This window comes from Drosophila gunungcola, assembly GCF_025200985.1.
Source record: "Drosophila gunungcola strain Sukarami chromosome 2R unlocalized genomic scaffold, Dgunungcola_SK_2 000013F, whole genome shotgun sequence".
Taxonomy (NCBI): Eukaryota; Metazoa; Arthropoda; class Insecta; order Diptera; family Drosophilidae; genus Drosophila; species Drosophila gunungcola.
The window spans coordinates 63187-73382 of NW_026453171.1; the positions used below are offsets into that span (position 1 = coordinate 63187).

At 45.1% G+C, this 10196-nt stretch overlaps 4 protein-coding genes across 7 annotated transcripts; 2 read left to right on the forward strand and 2 right to left on the reverse strand.

Annotated features, from left to right (window-relative positions):
• Nucleotides 1–218: 218 nt before the first annotated feature.
• On the forward strand, nucleotides 219–2231 carry LOC128256087 (probable ATP-dependent RNA helicase Dbp45A). The gene is made up of 6 exons (XM_052986150.1): nucleotides 219–367; nucleotides 431–972; nucleotides 1034–1200; nucleotides 1284–1642; nucleotides 1704–1857; nucleotides 1920–2231. Exons 1-6 carry the CDS (start codon nucleotides 292–294, stop codon nucleotides 2206–2208), a joined length of 1587 nt encoding a protein of 528 aa, XP_052842110.1. The 5' UTR covers nucleotides 219–291; the 3' UTR covers nucleotides 2209–2231.
• On the reverse strand, nucleotides 2199–6266 carry LOC128256088 (NAD kinase 2, mitochondrial). Of its 4 annotated transcripts, none has more exons than XM_052986154.1 (6): nucleotides 5589–6266; nucleotides 4405–4651; nucleotides 3239–3467; nucleotides 2974–3180; nucleotides 2512–2914; nucleotides 2199–2447 (listed from the first exon to the last, which is right to left on the reverse strand). In XM_052986154.1, exons 1-6 carry the CDS (start codon nucleotides 5626–5628, stop codon nucleotides 2344–2346), a joined length of 1230 nt encoding a protein of 409 aa, XP_052842114.1. In that variant the 5' UTR covers nucleotides 5629–6266; the 3' UTR covers nucleotides 2199–2343. The 4 variants fall into 4 exon arrangements, with proteins under 4 accessions (XP_052842114.1, XP_052842112.1, XP_052842115.1 ...); XM_052986152.1 differs by having other exon boundaries at nucleotides 3239–3479; nucleotides 5589–6230; XM_052986155.1 differs by lacking the exon at nucleotides 5589–6266 and adding an exon at nucleotides 4715–4859.
• On the reverse strand, nucleotides 5660–8289 carry LOC128256089 (uncharacterized). The gene is made up of 3 exons (XM_052986156.1): nucleotides 8113–8289; nucleotides 7097–8049; nucleotides 5660–6473 (listed from the first exon to the last, which is right to left on the reverse strand). Exons 1-3 carry the CDS (start codon nucleotides 8150–8152, stop codon nucleotides 6381–6383), a joined length of 1086 nt encoding a protein of 361 aa, XP_052842116.1. The 5' UTR covers nucleotides 8153–8289; the 3' UTR covers nucleotides 5660–6380.
• Nucleotides 8290–8384: 95 nt separating this feature from the next.
• LOC128256247 (DNA methyltransferase 1-associated protein 1) lies at nucleotides 8385–10192 on the forward strand. The gene is made up of 5 exons (XM_052986511.1): nucleotides 8385–8580; nucleotides 8647–9036; nucleotides 9091–9680; nucleotides 9738–9892; nucleotides 9972–10192. Exons 1-5 carry the CDS (start codon nucleotides 8480–8482, stop codon nucleotides 10035–10037), a joined length of 1302 nt encoding a protein of 433 aa, XP_052842471.1. The 5' UTR covers nucleotides 8385–8479; the 3' UTR covers nucleotides 10038–10192.
• Nucleotides 10193–10196: the final 4 nt, after the last annotated feature.

The window sequence follows — 10196 nt, forward strand, 5'->3', positions numbered from 1 at the left end:
AGTTGGGTTTTCATCAAATAACATTTTGTTGTGTTTGTAAATTTTTTTTATAAAAATGCACACTTAAAAACCAAAATAATTTTCTATATTGTTTAATGCATTGTTTTATATAACAAAATTATTTGTATTTTTGTTTTTGGAAATAAAACTAAAACATATGTTTAAAATCATGCAATAGTAACAATCATCAATCGATAGTTTTAAGTGCCATCAACAGTCGGCATTTTCCCATCCCTACCGCTCGCGCACGTTGTTTTCATACCTAACTTCGTTGTATTTTTATTTACCGAAATGCAACGGAAAGAGGTTAATCCCTTCCAGATCCTAGGTCTGCGTCCCTGGTTGGTGAAGCAGCTGACCAAGTTGGGTAATGTCTAGTCAGCCATTGTGGGAACCAAGTAATTAAAACTCATCCGCGACTGTTTTTTAGGCCTGAAAGGAGCAACTCCCATCCAACAAAACTGCATTCCGGCTATATTGGCGGGTAAGGATTGCATCGGGGCAGCCAAAACGGGATCGGGCAAAACGTTTGCCTTCGCCCTGCCCATTCTGGAGCGGCTGAGCGAGGAGCCAGTGAGCCACTTCGCCCTGGTGCTGACGCCCACGCACGAGTTGGCCTACCAGATATCCGAGCAGTTCCTTGTGGCCGGACAGGCGATGGGGGTGCGCGTGTGCGTCGTCTCCGGCGGCACCGACCAGATGATTGAGAGCCAGAAGCTGATGCAGCGACCGCACATCGTGGTGGCCATGCCCGGACGTTTGGCGGATCACCTCACCGGCTGTGACACCTTCTCCTTCGACAATCTCAAGTACCTGGTTGTGGACGAGGCGGATCGCATGCTGAACGGCGACTTCGACGAGAGCCTAGCCGTCATCGAAAGGTGTCTGCCCAAGACGAGGCAGAACCTCTTCTTCTCCGCCACCATGAAGGACTTTATGAAGGAGTCCAGCATATTTCCCATTGCCAGCGATGTGAGTTTATTTAGCATGCTAATGCGAGGTTGTGCCAATGCTATCTTTATTTCTTGTTTAGTGCCTCGAGTGGTCGCAGGATTCCGATGTCGCTACGGTAGACACTCTGGATCAGCGTTATCTGCTGTGTGCCGACTACGATCGCGACATGGTTTTGATTGAGTCACTGAGAAAGTATCGCGAGGAGAACGAAAACGCCAATGTAATGATCTTCACCAACACAAAAAAGTAAGAGAACCTTTATGTAAAAGACTTACTAGATTTAGACTAAATTTGTTAAAGTATATAAATCCAATTAAAACTATTTGCAGATACTGCCAGCTTCTTTCGATGACCCTAAAGAACATGGACATTGACAATGTTTGCCTGCATGGCTTCATGCGGCAGAAGGAGCGCGTAGCTGCCCTCAGTCGCTTCAAGTCCAACCACATTCGCACACTGATTGCTACCGATGTGGCTGCCAGAGGTCTGGACATACCCAGTGTCCAGCTGGTTATGAATCACATGCTTCCCCGGACGCCCAAGGAGTACATCCATCGCGTGGGCAGGACAGCGAGGGCGGGGCGAAAGGGCATGTCCATCTCCATATTCCGCTTTCCGCGCGATCTGGAGCTCTTGGGCGCCATCGAGGAGGAGATCAACACAAAGCTTACTGAGCATCCCATCGATCGTAAGCTTCGAATAGATTTAGTGATAGAGCTCTTTTTTAAATTCAAAATTAAATATTTTAGAACGCATGGTGGAGCGAATTTTCATGCAAGTGAATGTGACGCGCCGTGAGTCTGAAATGCTGTTGGACAACAACGATTTCGATGAACGGGCCCAGAACTACCGACGCAAAACGTGGATAATGGAGGGCAAGGATCCAGACCAAATGGAAGCGCTGTAAGCAGTGGAAATCGCTTCCTTCTCAACGTTTTTCTAACTCATTTCAATTTTAACTGCAGCTATCGCAAAAAGCAGAAGGATAAACTAAAGGAGATACGGCGGAAAAGGAAACTGCAGCAGGAAGAGTCAGCGGCTAGCGGGGAGGGCAAGGCTCTGCTTCAGGATGAACGCTTCAAGTCTGTGGACAGCGCTCGATTCGAGAAAAAAGGAAAGGGTCGGAGTCGAGCCCCCAAGGAGGGTGCTGAAAAGAAGCCATTAAAAAGGCTCAACAAAGGAAAGCCGGCCCCAGCCCAGAGGGGCAAACAAAACACCCGAAAATCAAAAGGAAAGCTAAAAAGTGATGTTTAAATATATGTTTATATAATAACAAATTAACTTTTGAGCTTACACTGCTAAGTAGTTGCAAAATGCATACTTAAATAATTTCAAAAATTCAGACATGCTAGGGCTAGATAACCAGGCACTTGGGACGCATCACTGGATTCAGTCTAAAGCGATTGTCAGAAGGGCATCCTCGGGATGGACCTCCAGCAAAGCTTTGGCGCCATCGTTGAAGGGGTACGAAATGCTGCCATCTATTACTAGGTCTGTGGAAAAGCAAATTTTTCCACAATTATATCTTGTTTCGTGTCTGGACTATCAGTTACTTACTGGCATCGAAGCAATGCGACTTGACGAACACAGTCTGCACAAAATCGCGCTCCTTGAAGGTCTTTGGCGAGGGCCACACTCCCACACAGATCTGCTCCCGGATGGAGTAGCAGAGACGCGGGTCGTCCGGCGCAAAGAGCAGCCCCTGGTTGTACCGCTGGGCGATCTCCTCCGCCTTCTGGCGCAGCATCATCACGTCCTTCGAACTACTATTGGGCAGCGAGCGCAGCAGGTCGTCCACATCCCGGCTGGTGATGCGATTGATGCTGGTGTGCCAGGATGTTGAGCCGGTGCCCGTGCTGACACACAGACCGGAACACTTGGTTTTGTTCACCACTTCCTGGTGGTCCAGCACCAGCTGCAAGTGGGACACTCGGGCTGAGAGGTGTTCCCCGATAAATACCTGTGGAGTTGAAATATTTTGTAAGCTATAGTCTCGGAAACAGTAGTTCATGGCCAAACCTCGTTGAGAGCCAAGTACGGTAGGATGCGTTTCATTTTGGCCTTGTACTTGGAGGCCATGTCCCGGTCCAGCATTTCGGGTGCAGTGGTCACCTGCTCCATCTTGACCTCCGTGTGCCGGAAGAGGTCTGTCGACTCCGGGATCTTTCCGTTGCTGCCCAGCATCGTGGTCCGCACCCTCGAGCGGTGCATCCACTTGAAGTCGCCCTGCCAAAGAATGAGACATTGATATATCCGATCAAAAGGTGCTGATTACAGGACTTACGCTCTTGATGCGGGACACGGCATCGGCGGGATTGTCCGAATAGTGCTTGGGCAGCATGAGTCGACCCTCCGAGCGAAGCGGATCCGAGTTAAAGCCCACGATTGGCGTCTTCTGCTGGCTGAGCGCGAACAGCGGACTGGCGCGTCCGGCGGACAGAAGGAAGGTACCGTCGCCACCCACCGGCACGATGACGTCCGCCCAGCTCATGACGTCCTTGCTCAACGAGCTTCTAAATTCAAGTCTGCTCGTTTAGTAAAGTCAACACACAAGGCAAGGCGAGGGGCCGCATGGGAGACACGAAGTGTGTGATGGTGGAGATCAATTGTAGCGGGTAGTAGTCACGAATCGAAGATACATATAAAGTATAGCATGTGACGAGGTGACGAGACACACAGCACAACATTGGGAGCAGTGGTTGAAGGTCTTTGGGTGGGTGTTATTGGATGCAAACCTTTATTGACGTTTCTTTAAAGCGTCGACATGTTTACCTAAGAATTAAGTTAAGCAAAAAGAAGAGCTTTTGTCGAGTACCACGACTATCAAATACGCGTTACTCTGTTAACCAAATTTAAAACAAAATAGTCTCTTATAAGATGGAAATAAAGATGCGACGCCATCTGGCGGTCAGGTTTATTTACCAGGTGGTCAATAAACTTTATTTCTTTATACATAAGTCCTTAAATAGTTGTTTGATTTTAAAAATTGTTGGTATATTGGTAGATGTTGATCGTAAACATTTTTATACCATGTATCTAAAGATGTTTCCGATTTGTAAGCGTTATAGTAGGCGTATTTGATTTAAAAAAAAAAATGTGATGCAATGTAATCATGTAATTACATAATAAATTTCAAAATAAATTACATCAGGACAAGACCAACTCGGCTATTGATCCTAATCAAGAATAAATATACTTTTTATGGTTGAAATCAATCTTCTACCTGTGATATACCCTTTTACTCCATCAAAAAATAATAATGGTAATCCCTAAAAAATATAAGGAAATGAACCTGTTTGTATAATTTATTTAAAATCACTCTTAATACTGCTACTGAATCAAAACTTATATAGTATGTATATGCAATACCTATGTACCAATAACCTCATCCACGTAAAAAACCATTTCAATCACTTAATATGAGGACAAAGTGGAACTGGATGTACACACCTGCTGGACAGCTTCACCTCGCAGCCCACATCCTGGAAGCTCTGCACGACCCGGCGCTCGAAATCCTTGTGAACCTTGTGAAGGTACAGTACCATCTCCACGTCGGTTCCCCGGTCGCGTAGCTTCTGCTGCAGCTGATCCGGCGATAGTTCCGGATGACGCAGTTGCTCGAACTCATAGCGGGACAACTTGGTGACTATCAGAGCCCGCTTAAGCTTGAAATTGGCCGGCGTAAACTTGGCGTATTCTGTAAAATGAGAAGGTGTGAAAGGTTTACCATGATATTCCAATCTTTGGAGTGAAAATTTACTTAATTCCTTTGGTAAAATCGACCTGCCGCTTACGAGCATTCTGCGCTCGAAAAGCAAAACCCAACAAACCGATTTCGACTGGAATCTCCCAGAACAGCTGACTGGCAACACAGTCGTCTACGAAAGTATTGCCTCACTATAATTTTGAATTACATATGTATTGTTCTCTTATTTATTTTATTTTTATCTAAAATTTGTTGTGTTCAGGAAATTCTAATCCACCTTTCATAAGTATGTATGTACATATGTACATTTATTATCTTCGTTAGCGGATAGAAATTTTCACCATAAATAAATATAACTATTTAATACAAGATATTTATGTTAGGGATAACAGTTTTTTGATGAATAATTATTTAAAACCGATTCAGTAAGATATTTGAACGTTATTACGTGAAAAACTTATATTATGGAATTCAAAAAATTCATATACATACATAGGTTAATGGTTATGCTTCTGTCTACTGATTAGTGGCATTTACTCAAAAAATGTAATTACATTTCATAAAATGCTGCTTCTGGCAAAAGCATAAAAATTTCAAGGTTTTTTTGGAACTGCATTTTAATGTTATTTTTGATAATATCCATTCTATGTCAATATACTTCTGCTCACCAGTGTGCCAAAGGAAAGTTCATCATGACAAAGAATTTGACAAAAAAAAGTGTTTACTGATAATCTTCGGCTTGGTTAGAGTCAGATGCGATTAAGGCCTGTCAAGGCGAGCCTACGCGGTGGTGATATAGTATTATGTTTATTCCAGCACATGCCTAAAGCTGATAATAAAGGCGGCAACGAAAACACAGATAGCTCATGTGTGTAATATAACTGAAATTGCGCCATTTCAGCTCCAAAAACCCGGTGATGATCCTTACCTTTGGAAAACTGCTGGAGCAACTGCTTCGATTTCAACATGCTGGGTACTGGCGAGGACGAACAACGAACATTTAGGGTTCTGATTTAAGTTTATTGTGTATTATTTGCGGGTTTAGGAGATTGGTACCGCTACAAAACTACGATCTACAAGTTACTAAATGAAAAGAATCAATGGCTGTTTGTTTAGTTGGCTGCCTTCGTCGGCATTTGACCAACAAAAAAATAACAAATTAGGTGGCCGTTCTACATTCGACAAAGCACAACACATAGGTTGGGTTTGGGTTGATATTTAGTACTATCCGGAGTTACGATCACTGCTCACTATCCCGCTATCCGTTCCCACTGATCATTTTCACTTCGCACTCCGGCTGTTTGGCTGATTAACTGATTGATTACTACTATATTCCTCTGCGGCACTTCGCTTATGTATAAAAATTCGCCTTCGCTGTAAATTTATCGCCGTTTGTTTCTATTTTCGTCCGCTTTCGCTTCTCACATCTCGCCCGTCCGTGTGTGCTTCTTGTTGTGCATTGCTGATAAGCGGCCCAGCCTGTTCTTATCAGCCGAAATATGTATTGTATATAAAAAAAACCTCCGTCGTCGTCGTCTATTCACTCGCTGCCATTCACTGAACCTCACCAAAATCTTCTTCTTGCTCTGCACCGACTAACAATTCGCACAGAAAGTGCCCGCTAATTCCAACTAATTCAAAATTGTACATCGTGTGGTTGGTACTTAAAAATATAACTTATTATAGATTAGCCCTCTAAGTTTAACTTGCTGTAGGATGACTAGTTGAAGCGCTGCTGCTGGTACTGTCCGACCAATCCTGGCATATCGTCACTTTGGAGATCCTCTACCGGCCCGTTCATCCAGTCGATGTTCTAGAAAAATCAAATAATTATTTCAGATTTATAAAGTTGGCCTTAAAAAGAATAAATTTTAATTTATAAGTAAATTAAATAACAAATCGGGTAATACTTAAATGACTTTGGGTTTTCTTATTTTATGTTTTGCTTAATATAGGGTATTATAATTTCAGTCAGAAGTTCGCAACGCAGTGAAGGAGACATATTCGACCCTAAAAAATACATATATTCTTGATCAGCACCAAGATCCAGCCATTTCCGTATAAAACTTTTAAAAAAAGTCTTTCTGGTATATAAATCGGAACGAGCCGGATTAAACAACCAGCTCTTACGAAAACAATCGAAAAAAAATTTTTTTAAATTATAATTTTAATTTTTTGTGATTTTTTTTCAAGACATAGTAATAATGTTTCAGAAAAACGGACGGCTATATCACATAGCTCCAATAAATTTTAACTTGTCAAAGATTGCTTTCATCCATTTTGATTAATCATTTTTAAAAACTAAGCAACTCTCATTTATATGTGTGTTTATTAACTAATTTTAAAAATAAGCTTAGGTCTGTAGTTTTTCTAGACTCTCATGTTACATAAAAAATACGGAAAATTAAAGTCAAACTACATAAAATGTTGCATTACCTGCAAAAAGTCAGTGGATGCACCTTGCTCGGTCCTCTGAGCGACGCTCTTGAGCAAAAGTAGCACGTTGTGGGCCATTTTACTGACTTTCATGCTCTCGGAATCGTTTGTGGTATCCAAGCTTGGCTCCTGAAGATAGTTGTCCTGTGCTCCACTGGCAAAATTGTCGTTCAATGGGGTAATGTGCGAACTCAAGCCCACACGATTATTGACACGATTATCCGGGATATTGGAGACCGAATCGATCGGGGAGTTGATTGAACTGGAGCCGGTCCAGTCGTTGGGTTCGAATCCCATCATGTTGGTGCTGGAAAGCAGGTCACTGGGGCCCTGTTGAGGATACTGGAAATGATTGCTTATGTTCGTTAATACGTCGCCTGGATGTATGGCTTGGCTGGTTGTTGTCTGGCTGCTGAAGGCGTTGTAGGCGGTGCGCATGCGGTGCTCCATGGCGCTCTGTGCCTGCTGCTGTCCGCGGTGAAAGTTGTTGCGATGTTGCGAGTTGTTAAAATGGCGCCCCTGGTTGTTGCTGTTTCGAAAACGAGAGCCATTTCTCAGATCCAGACGCGACTTGACACTGCTACGTGCCTGTTCATTGGGCACCAGAGGAGCCGCTCCCGCTGGCCGGTTCAAGTTGTTGCCGTAAGTGCGCCACTGGGCAGAGCTTTGCGAGAGTTCCGGATTCGGCAAACCCGCCTCCTCCCAGTACATCTTATTGAAGTCTTTCATCTCAAAGTTGAGATTTGCATTGCTGGCGCCTTCCTCCTGGTTGTTCCTCTCCAGCTCGGCGCCCAGAATATCCTCATCCTCATCATCGTCGTCGTCATCTTGGCCCACCTCCCTGTAAGACCGCAGGTGCCCGGCCTGGCGTCTGTTTTTCTTTGGAATGGGATTACTGGAGTAACGGGGCGGAACTATTGGTTTTGGTATTACACACTGTTGGTAGTACTCATCTGTTGGATGGAAAATTATGGTTTCTTAAATTGGAACGAAATGGGAAATTTACCAACACTCACCCAATGGCAACATGGCTGCGGAGGCATTGAAATCCGTCATTTTGCGTTAGCCCGCCTGCAATTAGGTCTAAAATATAGAAAATATTAACAAAAAGCTCGTGCGCGTCGGGTCAAAAAAAAAACAGTTAGAACCTTCGCGCCTAGAGGTGGAAGCCTAGTGATCAACGCAAATTTGAGACACATCTTGTGAAAACGCAATAGCCATGAAATATACTAAAAGTAGTATTTTTTGTGGAAAGACGGTTTTTTTCTGTTAAGTATTTATGGTCACATTTAAAATTTGTAGCCATATATATTTGCAAGAAATTAGCAAAATAAACTATTTTCAGATTATTTTATTTAAAACCTTATTAATAACTAAGTAATCATGTCGGCCGATGTGCGCGATATTCTGGACATGGAGCGTGCCAACACGCCTGAAGTGACGAGGGATTCGTTTCTGGCCACCAAGAAGCGTAATTTCGAGCGGTAAACAATTGCGTTCACTTGGGTAGTGTTTATTTTGAATTGAATTTGAATTGTATACCATGGCAGGACGAAGACTGCATCCCGTCGACCGGAGGGAATGCATCGGGAGGTGTTCGCCCTCCTCTACACAGACAAAAAGGATGCTCCGCCGCTCCTGCCGACGGACACGGCATTGGGCATTGGAGCCGGCTACAAGCAGACGAAGGCGCGTCTGGGGATGAAGAAGGTGCGCAAGTGGGAGTGGGCTCCATTCTCGAATCCGGCGCGCAACGATGCCGCTGTCTTTCACCACTGGAAACGGGTCACCGACGACTCCACTGACTATCCCTTCGCCAAGTTCAACAAACAGCTGGAGGTGCCCTCCTACACCATGACGGAGTACAATGCGCATCTGCGAAACAACATCAACAACTGGAGCAAGGTGCAGACAGATCACCTGTTCGATCTGGCCAGACGGTAGGCTTCGCTCTCTTAACCTATGGACACTATTCATATGTACAATGGTTTCAGTTTCGACCTCCGTTTCATTGTGATGGCGGATCGGTGGAACCGGCAGCAGCATGGCGCCAAGACCGTGGAGGAGCTGAAGGAGCGCTACTACGAGGTGGTGGCCCTGCTCGCCAAAGCTAAGAATCAGACCAGCGAGAAGAAAGTATTTTTCTATGATGCCGAGCACGAGCGGCGGCGCAAGGAGCAGCTCGAAAAGCTGTTCAAACGCACCACACAGCAGGTCGAGGAGGAGCAGATGCTGATCAACGAGATGAAGAAAATCGAGGCCCGTAAGAAGGAGCGCGAGCGCAAGACACAGGACCTGCAAAAGCTCATCTCACAGGCGGATCAGCAGAACGAACACGCCTCCAACACGCCCAGCACCCGGAAGTACGAAAAGAAACTGCACAAGAAGAAGGTACACCACCAGCCGCGACCCTCCAAGGTGGACTCGGTGGTGAACGCCATAGAGATAGGCAGCAGCGGCATCAAGTTCGCTGACCTGCGCGGTTCCGGCGTTTCGCTGCGTTCGCAAAAAATGAAGCTGCCGGCGAACATTGGACAGCGCAAGGTAAAAGCCCTCGAGCAGGCCATCCAGGAGTTCAAAGTTGGTGAGTCGTAACGTTAAGACATTCGCCAGCCCGTGCTAATTGGCTTGTTCTTTGAAGATCCCGCTCCGCCGCCGACGGAGGACATATGCATCTCCTTCAACGAGCTGCGTTCCGATATGGTTTTGCTCTGCGAGCTGCGCACAGCCCTGTCCACCTGCGTCTACGAGATGGAAAGCCTAAAACACCAGTACGAGGCCGCCTGTCCGGGCAAGGTAAGTCGCCAGACCAAAGAAAACGCTTCCCCATCAAGGTGGCTAATTGGCTTTCCTCCATTCCATCCAAACCATGCAGACGCTGAACATCCCGCCCTCACTGGTGCCCATCAAGACCGAAGCTCTGGACAATAGCACAAATTAATTAAGTTAACGCGGCCCGTTTCCACTTCTGCAGATTCTCCAGACGCCGACGTGTGTGCGGCGTGCTAATCATTGTAACCCGTTTTCCAGTGTCCATATTTGTGCATTTGCGCTACTCCCAGTCCGCATGGGGAAATAAATGGATAAACAAGAAAATTGT